At 39.8% G+C, this 18,467-nt stretch overlaps 1 protein-coding gene across 10 annotated transcripts in view; it reads left to right on the top strand.

The window, feature by feature from the left end:
* Window positions 1–18,467, top strand: part of CBFA2T2 (CBFA2/RUNX1 partner transcriptional co-repressor 2) — a 159,569-nt gene that overhangs the window by 106,058 nt on the left and 35,044 nt on the right. For 7 of the 10 annotated variants that reach the window (XM_032142992.2, XM_032142991.2, XM_058433204.1 and 4 more), the window contains 2 exons: window positions 8,591–8,734; window positions 13,024–13,265. In XM_032142992.2, the coding sequence (XP_031998883.1) occupies window positions 8,591–8,734; window positions 13,024–13,265 (386 nt within the window). Of the gene's footprint in view, window positions 1–1,470; window positions 1,540–1,877; window positions 2,008–3,901; window positions 3,941–8,590; window positions 8,735–13,023; window positions 13,266–18,467 lie in introns of those variants that run through there. The other 3 variants (XM_058433207.1, XM_058433209.1, XM_058433208.1) reach the window with 3 other exon arrangements.

Below are 18,467 nucleotides of genomic sequence, written 5' to 3'. Positions count from 1 at the left end.
TCCCTGAAAAATTGTTGTTATCCTATTCTTTTTTCAAGGTGCCCACATTTCATATTGCTCAAACACACATGCTGTACAATTTGTGCAGTTAATGCAATTATTACAGGGTCCTGAGGCGATATACATCCTCCTCAGCTGACAGGATTAAGAGATTAAAGACAGGCATAGGAAATCACAAGGGTATTGATTGGGGAAGTGATAAGTGTCCATGAAATCTTTACAATTTATGTTTAGAGATTGCAGTAAAGACAGGCATAAGAAATTATAAAAGTATTAATTTGGGGAACTAATAAATGTCCATGAAATCTTCACAATCCACGTTCTTCTGCCATGGCTTCAGCCAGTCTCTCTGTTTGGGGTCCCTGACTTCCCGCAACAGTCTCACTTCATTGCCCAGGCTGATTTTCCAGCTTTTTAATCAGTTATAGCAGAAGTCAGTAAACTGTGGCCCACTGTCGGCCAGGCATGGTGGCTCACGCCTGTAATCCCAGCACTTTGGGAGGCCGAGGCAGGTGGATTGCCTGAGCTCAGGAGTTTGAGACCAGCCTGGGCAGCAGGGTGAAACTCCGTCTCTACTAAAATACGAAAAAATTAGCTGGGCTCAGTGGCATGTGCCTGTAGTCTCAGCTGCTTGGGAAGCTGAGGCAGGAGAATTGCTTGAACCTGGGAGGCAGAGGTTGCAGTGAACAGAGATGTCGCCACTGCATTCCAGCCTGGGTGACAGTGAGACTCCGTCTCAAAAAAAAAAAAAAAACAACTGTGGCCCACTATCCATTTTTGTGAATAAAGATTGATTAGCACACAGCCAAGCCCATTTATTTGTATATTGTCTATAGTGTGCTACAACAGAGCAAAAAAAATGTTTACTGTCTTGCCTTTGGCAGGAAAAGTGTCCTGATTCCTGAGCTATAATAATGATAAATTAATTTTCCAGTATATGTATAAACATGGAATGTAAAAAATTTATTTTTTCTATCAGTGTTAGTACATGTTAAAATATTAATTTTGTTTTAATTGTGCTCAATCTTCTGTCTTCAAAGGTCCTTATAAAATACTTTCTGGTAATTTCCCTCTCTTTTTTTTTTTTGAGACGGAGCCTTACTCTGTTGCCCAGGCTGGAGTGCAATGAATGGCATGATCTTGGCTCACTGCAACCTCCACTTCCCAGGTTCAAGTGATTCTTCTGCCAGCCACAGCCTCCCGATTAGCTGGGTTTACAGGTGCCCACCACCATGCCTGGCTAATTTTTTGTATTTTTAGTAGAAATGGGGTTTCACCATGTTGGCCAGGCTGGTCTTGACCTCCTGACCTCGGGTGATCCACCCACCTCAACCTCCCAAGTGCTGGGATTACAGGTGTGAGCCACTGTCCCCAGCCTCTGGTAATTTCTTTTCTTTGAGTCCTTATATCTCCATTTTTGTTGAATGATAAATTGTTTGTCATTATAAACAGTTGTTCCTGGCCATCTCGGCATATGAAGCCTGCATGTTATTAGGAAGTTGGATGTGTTGTCAGATTTGTGGCAGAGTTACAAAGATGGTAAATGCTCATCCTTAAGCATGTACTATGTCCATAATCAGTTTAGCCAACTTTATAAGGCTATAAATGTAACAGTAATTTTGATGTTTCTTCCTCCATCTTTAGCAAGTTAGAATTATCACTTTTGGGAAGTCTCTGTGTGTGTGTGTGTGTGTGTGTGTGTGTGTGTGTGTGTGTGTGTGTGTGTTTGAAAGTCGTGTGTGTGTGTGTGTGTGTGATGGAGTCTTGCTGTTGTCCAGGCTGGAGTGCAGTGGCACCATCTCAACTCACTGCAACCTCCACCTCCTAGGTTCAAGCAGTTCTTCTGCCTCAGCCTCCTGAGTAGCTGGGATTACAGACACCCGCCACCATGCCCAGCTAATTTTTGTTTAGTAGAGACGGGGTTTCACCATGTTGGCCAGGCTCGTCTTGAACTCCTGACCTCAGATGATCCACCTGCCTTGGCCTCCCAACGTGCTGGGATTACAGGTATGAGCCACTGCACCCAGCCTGGAAATTCTTACCATATGACAATTACACATTCAGAACATTTACCTATCCTTGGCAGTGATTGAAGAGAGACTATGGTCCAGGAAATCTTTTCCCTGATTTTTCCTTCAGCTGTAATACCGCCTTTTGGGGCACCATTCAAACTATATCCCATGGGCTACCTGGAGAGTCCATGTAGCCTTTCCAGCAAACATGTTAACATTGTATTAAGACTTGCCTGGCCGTCATACATGGTAATGTTCCTATTTCTTTATTTTCCCAGTACTGTATGTCTGTCTTTCCCATAAGTGAGGTCCCTCCCTACCTTCATCTCTGAACTTCCCTAAGGCCTGGCAAATCCAGGACAGTCAAGTAGATTGAGATCTGGATTCTCAAAATTCAGGACCAAATTATTGGAAGTAATCCAATTGTTCATTGACAAGGGATTGTTTAAATGAACTATGGTACCTCTTCAAAGTGTATTATCATACTGTTTTTTAAAATTGTGGAATTAAGAATTCCAGGACATATTGTGATATTATAAAACATAGAACCAAAAAAAAAGGAACATTATAATTTGTATGTGGTATAGATTAGTTGTCTATTCCTGCATAACAAACCATGTCAGAACTTCATGGCCTAAAATGATAAGCCTCCCTGCTCCCTTCTGTTAGTCTGATCCGCCCACCTCAGTCTCCCAAAGTCTTGGTATTACAGGCAGGAGCCACCACGCCCAGCCTGAGAGTCAGATTTTTGTTTTTTGTGGGGTTTTTGTTGTTGTTGTTGTTTTGGTTTTGTTTTTGTTTGTTTGTTTTTAGACAGAGTCTCGCTCTGTCACCCAGACTGGAGTGCAGTGGCGTGGTCTCAGCTCATTGCAACCTCCGCCTCTTGTGTTCAAGCGGTTCTTCTGCCTCAGCCTCCTGAGTAGCTGGGATTACAGATGTGTGCCACCACGCCCAACTCATTTTTGTATTTTTAGTAGAGACAGGGTTTCACCCTGTTGGCCAGGCTGATCTTGAACTCCTGGCCTCAGGTGATCCGCCCGCCTCAGCCTCCCAAAGCGCTGGGATTACAGGCGTGAGCCACCGCGCTCATCCTGGAGTCTGATTTTTTTATAAAACAATGGATTTAATGGCTTCCTTGGCCAGCTTCTTTGGAATGATCAGTGTTCTTGTCATTATAGGAAAGATCTCTATATGGATCTTTATAGATAGATCTAATATAGAAAGATCTATATTCTGCACATTTTCTCAGTCATGATAAACAGGAACACTTGACCAAATCTTCTACCCCACACAGCATAGATAACATCTCAAACTTGGTAAACTGTTATTCTAATAGATTTTTTAAATTTTTTTTAAATTTAATTTTATTTATTTATTTATTTTTTTTTTTTTGAGACAGAGTCTCACCCTGTCACTCAGGCTGGAGCACATTGGTGTGATCACAGCTCACTGCAGCCTCGACCTCCTGGACTCAGGTGATCCTCCCACCCCAGCTTCATGAGTAGCTGGGACCACAGGCATGCGCCACCACATCCAGCTAATTTTTTTGTTGTTTTTGGAGAGATGAGGTCTCCCTGTGTTGCCCAGCCTGTTCTCAAACTCTGGGCTCATCCTCGTGTCTAGCAATTCTCCTGTCTCAAGGTGGTTTGGATTACAGGCATGTGCCATCGTGCCCAACCATAATTCTAATATATTTTAAAATATGATTCAAGTAAAACGTGAGCGTATCTGCTGTATACCCACCATTGTTATATCCATTATGATACCCTTCATATAACTCTATGTTGAATTATCCCCAGGGACAGATAAAGAAAACCACTGTCACACAACTAGTGAGTGATGGAACATTCTTCACATCAGGCTCACCGTTTGCCCCAACGTGCTTTCTCCTTGAGACCTAAATTTTTCTTCTTTCCAGTTGCTTGGGAGTAGCTTTTCCCTTCAGATAACCTCATTATTTTCTTATCTCATATTTACACCTCTGCTCTTTGCCAGTCTCTAATTAAAAAAAAAAAAAACTCAAAAGCAATTTATAATGATTTGTAAATGCCCTTGATTGTGGGCAGTTTATCATGGAAGATTCTTCTCAAGTAGCACGTTTCTGGGATGTCAGTCAGTAATACAGTGGTTCCCCCTTACCCACATGGAATATGACGTTTCAAGACCTCCGGTGGATGCCTGAAACCATGGGAAGTATTGAACCCCACATACATTCCTTTTGGACTGTAACTGAGCCTATGAGATGCAACAGCAAAACAAGCACAAATGTCTTTTTCCTTCTTACAGTAGATGTCGGCAACCTCAGCATAGGAATTTTTTCTTTCCTTATGAAGTCAAGAACTTCCACCTTTTCACTTAGTACTTTACAGCTTCACTTTGGTGTATCCAAATTGCCAGCATCACTCCTCTTTTACTTTGGGGCCATTATTAAGTAATATCAGGGTTACTTGACCACAAGCACTGCAAAACCATGACAGTTCATCTGATGGTAACCAAGATGGCTACTAAATGACTTATGGTCAGATAGTGTATACTCCGGACAAAGGGATGATTCACATCCCAGGTGGGATGGTGTGGGATTTCATCACACTATTCAGTACGGTGCTCAATTTAAAACTTATGAATTGTTTATTTCTGAAATTTTCCATTTAATATTTTTGGACCTTGGTTGACTGTAGGTAACTGAAACCGTGGAAACTGAAACTGCAGATAAGAGGAAGACTGCTGGGTGTTCAATGTTACTTTCCTGTGGAGCTACAGAATAGTTCTACTCTTTAGTTTCATCTTTGATTCTTTAAATTCCTATGTAGGAAAAAATATCACTGCCATCACACAGAGAACTGTTTATTACTTTATTCTTTCATCTGTTTTCTGTTTTCAGGATATCATTAGCAAATTGCACACAGTGAAGAAATTATTCAGACATACTTTTCCATTTTGACTCATCAAGTTCTTTGGCTTCCCATGGTTTAGGTGTTGAACCATAAGTCATTTTGGAAATACATGCGGTCATATCTGGGTTTTGTTTTTTAATATATACACACATATATAGGCATACATGCATTTATTTTAATACATATATATACAAATATATTCAGAATAATCAAAACACAAACTCATAGGGTGACCAAATTGTCAGTTACTTTGAATTTAAAATTGAGTTTAAAATAATCAAAACACAAACTCATAGGGTGACTAAATTGTCAGTTACTTTGAATTTAAAATTTAGTTAGACCTTATGACAAAACCAAGGGTTATTTTGACTTCCTGGGACTAAATCTTTATGGCTGTTTGATATGCTAAGCAATGGTGTTTATGGACTCAAGCCACAATTGAGGGAAAAGGATTTCTTCTTCTTCAACTCTATTTAAGGTTCTCCAAGATTGAAGAGAGTTCAATATATGGTTGATTCTTTAATGGGATCCAGCTAGAATATAGCACATAAATCATTTTCATAAAAATTCAAAAAGGAAGTTACCATAACTAGGATGACATAAAGGCATGTCATAGCCTTCTTCCTACAGGGACTTACTATAATCCTGTGACCCCAAGCAGAGGGTTAAAATGCCTAGTTTGGAACATACCCTTTCCCATCATCTGAGCAACTGCTGAATTTGTCACCTTGTAAACCACTTGGATAGATCTCACTCCATGAAGGGCATTCATGCCACCCAGCTTCCAACAAAAATACCACTTTACATTGTGCTTGGTGATTTTGCAGCTATTAATTCTTGGATCATTCCATACATTATCTCTGAGGTTCCATGGATAAATCGTTGATAGTATACCCATTTTTCACAGAAAACAGATGTTAATGTTAACTTGGTCAAGGTCACATACCTAGTTAATAGTATGTCCAGAATTTGACACCAGGATTTCTGTCTTCTAATCATCATTCCTGTTTATTAAGCACCGTCTTTATACCTTGCAGTGATTTAGGCATCATCTTTAATCATTACCTGTTTCCTGACAGGTAGATCTTACTGTCATTCATTTTACATATATTGAAAATGAGGCCTAGAAAGGTGAAATGAATTGGTGAAATTCACTTGCATTGTAACAGAATGAGAATTCACACCGAATATCTCAGTCTTCATACCTGTGTTTTTTCTGCTTCATTCACTTGAAACATGAAGAAAACACTAGTGTTGTAGGTTTTGGGTGATGAAATGAAAAGTATCAATCTGTAAACAGTTCTCTAGCGGCTGGGTTTGGCCCACTATCAAAGCTTTTGGTTGGTAAGAGCACAGAGTTCAGCGTTCTGCAGTTGGGCTGCTCTAACTTTTTTCTTCTGCCAAGTGCTGACTGTTAAAACTCATCTCACTGCTAAGCCTTCCTCAAGTCTTTGGCACCCTTGCTATAGAGCCAGGTGGTCTGAAGAAAAGCTCCCTCTAGGTTGTTGCATACTGTACACAACACATTACGGTGCGAGACAACTGTCAGTTCCTTCCTTTCCTTCTCCCCTACCCTTCCAGAAAGCTGGGCCCCAGATGGAAGAGCTGGAAATGTGTCAACTGTTCTCTGAAGGGCATTGAGAAAATACTGTCAGGAAGAAAAGGCAAGCGCAACAGCTCATTAGTCCACTAATCAGACAGGACAACCATCAATTTCAGAAAGAAAATGTCCTGAACAGAGAGATGGGAAGGGCTGGCAGAGTGTTGCCCACATGGTTCTGAGAACTGTACATTTTTGTCAGGGGATTTGTAACTTGGGGGCATTGCTTTCTTGATTGACTTTATTATATCCCTTTCCCAAGTGTGACCACTGCAAACTGAAGCATAAAAATGGTATTTGGAGATACTTTTCTCCAAATACCATTGTGTCCTATCAATGCACAAAAATATTCCTTGTTGCCAGGATTGTGAATACTCTTGTATGTATTGTCTTTATAGCTGTGCTCTCACAGAAAGAAAACTTGGACTTAACCTTCTTATTTGAGCCTTTGCTCCCCATTTTTTGCACTTTAATTTGAATTCAGCAGTTATTGGAGAATGAATGCCCGGTACTTAAGTGAAAAGCTAGGAACATAGCTCAATTTAAAGGTGATTATGGTAACCCTGGTCGTATTATTAACTAAGTATGTAACAAGTTCTCTTTGATAGGGAAAAATAACTTGTTAGATATATTAGAATATTACTCATTGGTGTCAAGTCTGATTCCTATTAGCTCAGACCTACCTAATTGCAGCATCATGAAGTTTATCTAATTTATCTTTCTGGAATTTTGTTGCCATTTAGTATTATCAAACAGCTGCCTATTATTAATTGTTCCCATAGATGAAGTAGCCTCTGCTTCATGTAGAATCAGCTCTACTTTTTGTCTTTTTGAACAATATATAGCATGAATGACATTTACATGTTTGAGGTCAGAGAGGTTGACTCCCTCTTTTTTCCTACTTGATGTAGTTGATATGTATATATATAATTTAGTACATCATTATTAATGGTGGTTTTTTTTTTTTAAGACAGAGTCTTGCTTTGTCACCCAGGCTACAGTGCAGTGGCATGATCTTAGCTCACTGCAACCTCCGCCTCCCAGGTTCAAGCGATTCTCCTGCCTCAGCCTCCTGAGTAACTGGAACTACAGATGCCCACCACCACACCCAGCTAATTTTTGTATTTTTAGTAGAGACAGGGTTTCACCATGTTGGCCAGGCTGATCTCAAACTCCTGACCTTAGGTGATCCACCCGCCTCTGCCTCCCAAAGTGCTAGGATTACAGGCATGAGCCACCGTGCCCAGCGTATTAATATTGATTTATATACAACTGATTGATTTTATTTTCATGTCATGCAGTTGAGGCCTAAGTCTAGATAGTTCCCATGTTAGCTTTTTTCCCCCTAATAATTTAATTCATTTATAAGGAGAAGTTAAAAAAATGCATTTGAGGTAAGCTGTATTTGTAACCTGGTTTCTTCCTTTCTCAGCCACTATCTAGAGACTGCTAACTTTCAGTTCACGTCACCTCTTGACCTTGTTTCCTCATTTTAGTTCCTAGGGTTGGAGTAAGAAAGTACCACAAACTGAGTGGCTTAAGACAATAGAAATTTATTCTCTCACAGTTCAGAAAGCCAGAGGCCCAAAATTGAGGTATCAGCAAGGTTGATTCCTTCCCAGGGTTTCAGAGGACAAATGTGTCCCCTTCTCCCTCCTGGCTTGCTGGTTGCTGTCACTCCCTGGCACTCTTCGGTGTATAGATGTGTCACTCTAGTCCCTGCCTCTGTCGCCACTTGGCGTGACTGTCCTCACATTGGCTTCCCTCTATGTATGTCTCTGTGTCTGTGTCTTATCCCTTCTTTAAGGGCACCATTCAGATTGGATTTAGAGCCCACCCAGACAATCTAGGATGATCTCCTTCTCTCTAGATTTTTAACTTAATGATATCTTCAAAGACCCTTTTGCCAAATCAGGTAACATTCACAGTTCCAGATGTTAGGACGTGGACATATCTTTTAGGGGGTCGCTATTCAGCCTATTATACCAAGCAGTCCTCTAGAGAAATATGTTGGTATTTCAAATTGTTGTCTGTTTTTGCAACCTTTTAGAAAACCTAACCTTCATTTCTCTGATTCTCTGCAGTTGGTCCTGAGAAAAGGGTGCCAGCAATGCCTGGATCGCCTGTGGAAGTGAAGATACAGTCCAGATCCTCACCTCCCACCATGCCACCCCTCCCACCAATAAATCCTGGAGGACCGAGGCCAGTGTCCTTCACTCCTACTGCATGTGAGACCTCTTAGTTACTTATGTTTGTAGTTCAGAGTGACATTTGGATCTAAGCGACTGACTCGCATGAAGCCTTCCACATGTATTATTCAGTGCTTTCAAAGTGCTATTGCAAATATAGACACAGATATATATTTCTGGTTGTTTCTTTTATAAATTACTTATACCCTCTGAGAATAATACTTAGCTTATTTGGATATTTAGTTGTTTAAATATTTTGTTTTCATATTCTTTGGCTAGTAACTATTTTTATTTCTTTGACTCTAACAATAATGAATTTAAATTATTATATTACCTTACGGGATTCAAAGTAAGTTTTCTAAAATTATAGAATTAATTCTAAAAATGTTCCAGTGCTGTCATGGTAAGACTTTTTACAAAAGAGAATATTGTTGTATTAGTTTACTAGGGCTGCCATAATGAAATACCACAGACTGGATGGTTTAAACAATTTATTTTTATTAACTTTTTCACAGTTCTGGAGGCAAGAATGTAAAGATCAAGGTATTGGCAGGTTTGGTTTTACCTGGGCCTTGTAGATGGTTGCCTTCTTGCCATATTCTCACATGGTCTTTCCTCCATTTGTGTGCGTCCCTGGTGTCTCTTCCCCTGCCTTTAAGGATAATAATCATATTGGATTAGGGACTACTCGTAATACCTCTTTTAACCTTAACGAACTCTTCAAAGTATCTCCAAATATAGTCATATTCTGAGGTACAAGGGGGTAAGACTTCAATGTATGAATTTGGCCAAGGCTCGGGCAGAATTCAGTCCATAACCATTATGTTAGCTAATAATATAGGTAACAATATATTCAACTTCACTAACCATCAAGGAAATGCAAACTAACACCCAATACAGTACCATTATACACCCACCAGGATGTTCAAAATGATACCAAGTTTTGGTGAGGATGTATGGAGCAACTTGAACACTCATACAATGCTAGTTGGAGTGTAATTTAGTACATCTTTTGGAAATTGGCAGTTTGCACTAATGCTGAATTTCCACGTGCCCTGTAACTCAACAATTTCAGTCCTATATATCTATAATCACCAAAATAACCCCAAATAAACTAGTATACATACATGCACACAAATGTCTTGATCTTCATTTGAGTTCTACCTTTTCATGCACATGCTGCCGCCCCCAGTTCACTTTGACACTCTGCACATCTTTTGCCTGTAAACCAAAATGTACTGCTATTTTTGGAATGCCCAAAAAGTATCAGAGCACTGAGCTAGATGCTGTATGTATTGTTTAAATGCCATTACACAAGCTTGCACACTGTCCTTGCTCAAAATTTTTTGTTTTGTGTGTTTATTATTTTAAAAGGCAAGAGAAGAGAATGTAGGATGTACAGCTTTAATTGGAAGTTTATTATTTTCCAAAACATTTGAAATTGAGTAGCTGGTAACTGCAGCATTCAGTTTGAGCCAGAGTGAATGAAAAGAAGTGTGATATCCCTTTTCTTAAATTCTAATTCCTATCCCAAAGTTGAACAGCCCTAGACATATATACTATCTTGAAAAGAAACAGATTTAAACCTCAGCCATCAATCAGATTTCAAGATACACCAATAGGTATATGTATATACAAATTCAGCCCTTTTTACTTCCATATTTGGCTGCTTGGCAGTGGTTGTGTTTCATTTCGGAAAATGTGATCATACATTTTTTACTAAAGAGACTACGAAAAAGCCTTTCTATACATCAGAGTAGCTAAAAGCATGGTAATGTGTTATTTTTATTGGTTCCTTCAAAAGGGAGCAACTTTCCAATGGCAATTGATCTTTCTGTGAAAACAAAGAAATGGTGGACTATTGCAACTAATTTTCTGGATTGCTGAGGTTGAGTGTTCAACTTTCCTTTCAGTAGATTTACTAATTTCCTTTAGTGGAAGACACAAGAAAACTCACCCCTTTTCTCAGCCCATTAGTCTTTTATGCAGTGAATCATTCAGCAGCATTTTCCTCAACACTTACCCTTTGCTGAACAAAGCAAAAATATACACTGTATACACAGCTTATAAAGCTTAAAGTATGCACATATGTATTGTGTGTTGTGTTATTAATAAGTGAAAATCTATTAAGGCAACACAAATATAGAAATAAACAAGCATAGGCCAGGTGCAGTGGCTCACACCTATAATCCTAACACTTTGGGAGGCCAAGGAGGACAGATCACTTGAGGTCAGGAGTTCGAGACCAGCCTGGCCAACATGGTGATACCCTGTCTCTACTAAAAATACAAAAAATTATCTGGGTGTGGTGGCACGTGCCTGTAATCCCAGCTACTCGGGAGGCTGAGGAAGGAGAATCGCTTGAACTCAGGAGACGGAGGTTGCAGTGAGCTGAGATCAAACCACTGCACTCCAGCCTGGGCAACAGAGCAAGACTTGGTGTCAAAAAAAAAAAAAAAAGTAAAATAGTGGAAGCATGCACATAGGCAGCACAGAGATGTAGTGAATCCACTAAGGTTACCTTCAAGTGGAGCAGCAGCAGCAGCATGTGTCAAAGAATGCTCCTTAACAGAGATGATACCTGAACTGTATGGGATGAAGAAGAGCTTGCCAGGTCAAATTTGAATAAGGTGCAGTGTAAGAAGAGGGAACAGGGATGGTTAACTGACTGTGACTGGCTTAGAGGAAGTAGTAGAGAAGTGGAAGATTTTTTATGATTAATAAGTTTGTTTTTGGCAAAATATGATTGTCTTTTTTCTAAGCTAGGTAAGGATTAAATGATTGGCTCTTTAAACATTGCTTATGTCTTAAATTGTTTCTTATGTTTTTAGATAAAGTTTCACTTTTTTTTCTTTTTTTTTGAGACGGAGTCTCGTTCTGTCACCCAGGCTGGAGTGCAGTGGCGCGATCTCGGCTCACTGCAAGCTCCGCCTCCCGGGTTCACGCCATTCTCCTGCCTCAGCCTCTCTGAGTAGCTGGGACTACAGGCGCCCGCCACCACGCCCGGCTAATTTTTTTTTTTTTTTTGTATTTTTAGTAGAGACAGGATTTCACCGTGGTCTTGATCTCCTGACCTCGTGATCCACCCGCCTCGGCCTCCCAAAGTGCTGGGATTACAAGCGTGAGCCACCGTGCCCGGCCAAGTTTCACTTTTTTAGTTTTTTAAGGCTGGATATGATTAAGTGAAACCAGAATGATACTTAGTTACTAGATAATTTAGATTTTTACTTGATGCCAACAAGAACGTAGCTCAATGACAGGCACGGTGGCTCATGCCTGTAATCCCAGCCTCTGGGAGGCCAAGGCAGGAGGATCACTTGAGCCCAGGAGTTTGAGACCAGCCTGGTCAATATAGTGAGACTCCCTTATCTACAAAAAATTTTTAAAAAATGAAATTAGCTGTGCATGGTGGCATGTGCCTGTAGTCCCACCTACTCAGGAGGCTGAGGTGGGAGGACACCTGAGTCCAGGAGGTCGAGGCTGCAATGGGCTAAGATGGTGCTGCTGCACTCCAGTTTGGATGACAGAATGAGACCCTGCCTCAAAAAACAAACAAAACCATAGCTCTAGGGTTGTTTTCAAAATTAAAATTTTCAAGAAATGACTATTATGAACTAAATAGGAAAACTGTAATTAATCACATGTATTATAGTTTGAGCAAAAATGTAGGATGGGAGTGTCCTGCATCGAATCAGGAAGATGCTTTATTGAACGACCAAGGGTTTGGCAATATTAATCTAGCACTGTTAAAACAGAGAGTAACTGGCTCTAACGGACATGAGTATTCTGGATGGCCAAAGAGATAGGTACCTTATTGTAGGAATAAGTCATTAAATCAGTAGGCCTAAAAAATATCCCTCATATTATCGTAACTCTTTTTTCTGGTGTCTTGCTCACATGCTACCTTCTGATTGACTGCTTAGTGTTGTGGGGACCTTGAAATTGGGAAGGAGATGCGACGTAAAAGATGGGCATGAGTATCCCATCACTGGAAAGATCTATTGGCCCACACCCATCTCAAGCACTACCTGTTGCAGGAAGTCTTTCTTAAAACTACCCACCCCTGCCCATGGCACCTGTAGAGTTAGATTTCCCTTCTTATTGCTCTGGGAGCACTCTGCTTTCTTTTTAACACTCCAGTGTTACTCTGTTACCATTTTTATCTGACAGCAATCTCATTGAGGACAGAACGAGTTTTGCATACTTTTATAATATGTGCTTTACAAAATTCAAATGAACAAACGAAGGAAAACACAAACAAGAAAAAATGAACAAAGGTTCCCTTGTTTTGCACGTAACCTGAGTCTTTCATTTTGGCTTTCTTTTAGTAAGCAATGGAATCAACCATTCTCCTCCTACCCTGAATGGTGCCCCATCACCGCCACAGAGATTCAGCAATGGTCCTGCCTCCTCCACATCATCTGCACTCACAAATCAGCAGTTGCCAGCCACTTGTGGTGCTCGACAACTCAGCAAGTTGAAACGCTTTCTTACCACTCTGCAACAGTTTGGCAATGACATCTCCCCTGAGATTGGGGAGAAGGTGCGGACTCTTGTTCTTGCACTGGTGGTAAGTACAGCCTCATTGTTGTTCTCAGCTGCCTAAGTATGTGGCTCAGGTCCAAAGTGAGCAGAGAAGTTCTAGATATTTCTGCTCATTTTCAAACCCATAGTAATATGGCAAATGCTACAGACTAGACTAGTTATTGAATAACTTGTATAAAACTGTTTAAATATAGGTTTCTTTTCTTTTCTTTCTTTTTTTTTTGAGACAGGGTCTTACTCTGTCACCCAGCCTGGAATACGATGGTGCGAACACAGCTCACTTCAGCCTTGACCTTCCAGGTTTAAGCAGTTCTGTTGCCACAGCCTCCTGAGTAGTTGGGACTACATGTGCATGCTGCCATGCCCAGCTAATTTTTTTATTTTTGTAGAGATGGGATCTCTCTATCTTGTTCAGGCTGGTCTCAAACTCCTACCCTCAAGCAGTGTGCCTGTCTCGGCTTCCCAAAATGCTGGGATTACAAGCATGATGTTTAATTGTAGATTTTATATCAGTGCTTATCAAAGAAACAATCGATAATGTTTACTTCTTATTTAAGGTGTTGATTTAATTCCAATAAGCAACTTTGGATTTTTCTTAAAACTGGTCTCAACAGGGCCACTGGTGTCCAACCAAGTTAATGCAAGGTTTTGTAATTTAATATATTCAGTGCTTAGTGCATTGTTTCCAAACCAAGGAGAATAGAGAAGTAGCAAGTTTAATTTTCAAAACAATGATTTCTAAAATTACAAGTTACATGGCCTAAATAAATACTATCAAAATAAATAGTATCAAAGGGATTGCATTGTTCAGCTCCTCGTGCATATAAACTTGCTTAAGAATTTGCAAGGTACACATAATTTTTCTTTCTTTCTATACTGCACGTGGTGAACCTGTGGCATAAAGGAGTGATTTTCTGACATTGACAACTGGGTGGGGTTTTATTCTCAGTGTTTATCAGGGAAGTACTGCCAGTTCCCAATGTTTCTAATTGAATTTACCTCCAGTAAAAGCATTCTGTGCTTCTTTGTGTATGTTAACCCCTTTATATGGGATAAAAAGATGAATCACAGCACTAATCCTTGAAGCTGCAGCTCTCCAAGTGTAAATCTAGGGACCCTGAAGATTCTCCAGGATCCTTTCTGGAGATCCAGAAGGTGAAAACTATTTTCATAATATAGCAGTAGACTAAATGCAAAAGTAGATAGAATACAACTGGCTTGTATTCTGCTAGATATTAAAGAGACTTTCTATTATGCTAGATATTAAAGACTTGCAAAATGATAAAACAGTGCTACTCTTCTTACTGCATTTATTCTGGAAAATACAGATTTTAAAAATCACACCTCAGTCTGTACCAATATAGTTATTTTTTATTTTAATTAAATTCTCAGCTTTAATTTCTGATATGGTAATGTCAATAAATGTAATCCATATAAATTAGAGGAATTCTGAGACCAAACAGTTTAAGAATTATTGCCTTAAAAAATGTCTCAGTCTAAGGCCGGGTGTGGTGGCTCACGCTTGTAATTTGGGAAGCCAAGGTGGGAGGATTGCTTGGATGCAGGAGTTCAAGACCAGCCTGGGTACATAGTGAGACTGTCTCTACAAAACGATTTTTTAAAAGTTAGCTGAGTGTGGTGGCACATGCCTGTGGTCCTAGCTACTCAGTAGGCTGAGGTGGGAGGATTCCTTGGGCCCAGGAAAGCTGTGTTTGCACCACTTCACTTCCAGCCTAGGTGACAGAGTGAGACCCTATCTCAAAACATAAATTAAAAAAATTTCTCAGTCTATTATGAAAGGAACAACTTTCATACAAGGCAAAATGCAATAAATGACTTTTTCATCATTTGTGAGGTTTAGTCCTTGTTACGTATGACTGTAGGTTATTTTCATTGCTATATAGTGTCATATTGTAGGAATACACCACAATTTATACCTTTGGGCTATCTAACATTTAAGTCATTTGTAATTTGGGGCAGTTTTGGGGTCTCCAGCATCACCCCCATGTGTGGAGATTTGCCAGAAGGAGTCACAGGACTTGACATGCAGTTGTGCTCACAGCTAAGATCTATTACAGAGGCATAGTAAGGAGACATAGTGAGAGAGACACAGTCTGGAGGAACCCATCTGCAGGTTTCCTTATGCTGTCTGCCTCTCCTGAATGGTAACACAGAGCTCCCTTTCCTTAGCAACAAAAATAACAGCAACATATATGCAGTGTTTCCGTCAAGGGAAGCCTATTACAGACTGAATGCCAAGGTTTTTGTTGGGGCCTGGTCACATAGGCAGTCTTTGCCTAGCACCTGCCAAATTTTACCCTCTTAGAAGGAAAACCCATGTTTAGCATGAACCATACTGTTCGCAGAACCACTCTACACACAGTCACCCTTATCAGTTAGGAGAAGTTTAGTTCTTTTTTATTTTAAACCTGTTTATTCCTCAAATTTTAGACTACAACAGAAAAATCTTACTGGATCCAGAGTAAGGTTATTGGAGTTAAATGTCAAAATGAGCTTGAACATAATTGGAAACAAAGCAGACATCAAAATGTTATGATGATTCCAGCAGCAAATTACTTTAAGTATTATCTATTCTTAAAAATAAGACTAAAAGTAAAAATCTCAAAAATTCATTTGTGGTGGGCAGATCACGAGGTCAGGAGATCGAGATCATCCTGGCTCACACGGTGAAACCCTATCTCTACTAAAAATACAAAAAATTAGCTGAGCGTGGTGTCGGGCGCCTGTAGTCCCAGCTACTGGGGAGGGAGGCTGAGGCAGGAAAATGGTATAAACCCAGGAGGTGGAGCTTTCAGTGAGCCAAGATTGTGTCACTGCACTCCAGCCTGGACGACAGAGCAAGATTCCGTCTTAAAAAAAAAAAAAAAAAATTCATTTGTAAAAAATTTGAATCTTTTTTTAGTTATGAAAAGTATATGTAGGTGTGTCCAATTATTTCTTTTAAATGGCCACATTTGGGTTACCTTTTTTTCCATAGTAAAATATACATTATAGAATATACCATTTTAACCTCTTTTAAGTACACAGTTCAGTGGTCTTAAGTACATTCATATTGTTTGTCCTGTTCACCATGTGTCCCTGTTCGCCATTGTGTATTTAGAGCCTATGAGCACCACAGGGTTAAGGAATTTATACAATTGCTTTTTTTGAATTGTGATGAAATTTACTATATTAACTATTTTTAGGTTTACAGTTTAGTGACAATAAGTATATTCATATTATCATACAACCATCATCACCATCCATCTCCAAAACTCTTTTCATCTTGCAAAATTGCACCAATTAAACAATTATACCCCATTCCCCCCTCTCCCTAGACTCTGGCAATTACCATTCTACTTTCTGTCCCTATGGATTTAACTACTCTAGGTACTTCATACAAGTAGAATCATACAGTGTTTGTCTTTTTGTGACTAGCCTATTTCACTTAGCTTAATGTCCTTAGGGTTTATCCATGTTATAGAATACGTCAGACTTTCCTACTTTTTAAGGCTAAGTAATATTTCATTTTATGTCTATTATCACATTTTATTGATCTGTTAATCCCCCAATGGACACGTGGGTTGCTGCTACCTCTTCAGTTAAGAAAAGTTTTATATCAATGTAGGAAACTGCCATCCAGGGTCCTAGATGCCAGCCAATGGCCCAACCTTACAAGTAGGCCTTTCTAAGGCTAGCAGTTTTAGGCCTACTATGTTAACTCTTTTTTATACAGAGCCATTACAAATAATGTTCCTATGAACGTTCTTATACACGTGTGGAAGCATCACACGCAACAGTGGAATTGTGGTTTCATATGTGTGGTGTGTACCTGTAGTCACAGCTACTCAGGAGGCTGAGGCAGGAGGATCACTTGGGCCCAGGAGTTTGAGGCCAGCCTGGGTAACATAGCCAGACCCCCATCTCTAAAAATAAAGGCCACATAATTTAGTAGCTGGAGTTTATCTGTGCATTCTGTGTCCATGGTGTAAAAGAAGTAAGGTACTGAGAGTCCCTAACTATACCAGGAAGCAAGCACGGGCATTTTGCACTTCAAGGTAATGGTAAATGTTTTGTGCTTCACTTACTTATTATTATTTGGAGAATGTACTTTCTGGAGGATAGTTTGGCAATGTTTCTGGTACCATTCATCCTAAGAAAATAATAAACATAAACAATATACACCAAGATAATCAGTTCAACATTAAGTACCCCCTCACCCATTGAAGCTAACTGAAAGGTCTGTAAAACCCTGAGTAAAGTACAATTTATCTGTTGTCGTTAAAAATCAAGTCTCATTCTGGTTCAGAGGCAAGGTAGAAAGACAAACTTCTCCCTATTCCCCCCAATAAATAACAAAAAAGCCGTGGACATTACCTATAAAGCAAAAATAATTAGATTCTTCACCAGGTGTGGTGGAGTGTGTCTGTAGTCCCAGCTACTTAGGAGGCTGAGGCAGGTGGATTGTGAGCCTGGGGGACAGAGCAAGACCCTATCACTTAAAAAAAAAAAAAAAAAGAGACTCTTAAAGGTAGAGATTCACTCGTGGGACCCAAGGGACTACATAAGCAGTGAGTTCGCTGAGTTTTGTGTTTTTCTGATATATCCCAGACCAGGTTATGCAGAAAATGTTGAGTTTAAGGGTAAAAATATAGGTAAGTAAATAAACTTTCCTTAGCTGGCACAGTGGAGTATGCCTACAGTCCCACCTACTCAGGAAGTTGAGGCAGGAGGATCACTTAAGCCCAGGAGTTCGAGGCTGCCATGAGCCATGATCACACCACTGCACTCCTGCCTGGGTGACAGAGCAATACTCTGTAGATAGATAGATATAGATAAATAGATAGATACATACATACATACATACGTACATATATGTATACATAGGTAACTAGTTAACTAACTTTCCTTCTCCTGAGTTTTCTAAATTATGTTTGGTGTTGGCAGCAAAAATTACTTTGCCTGATATGGTTGTCACTATATGTAGAGGAAATAATTGCCAATTTTTATTATAAACCAAGAGGATAAAGATAGACAAGGTTTCTATATTTCTGTATTTTGGTCAGTGGTGGTTACATGAAAATACACATATGGCAAAATGGTATAGAACTATAAGTACATTGTACCAATGTTAGTTTCCTAGTTTTGAGATTGTAACCCTTTGGGAGGCCAAGTTGGAAGGATCACTTGAGGTCAAGAGTTCGAGATCAGCCTGGTCAACATGGCG

This window comes from Hylobates moloch, unplaced genomic scaffold (assembly GCF_009828535.3).
Source record: "Hylobates moloch isolate HMO894 unplaced genomic scaffold, HMol_V3 SCAFFOLD_21, whole genome shotgun sequence".
Classification (NCBI taxonomy): Eukaryota; Metazoa; Chordata; class Mammalia; order Primates; family Hylobatidae; genus Hylobates; species Hylobates moloch.
Note: the sequence above shows the minus strand (reverse complement) of the source record. Positions and strands in the feature narration are given on the sequence as shown.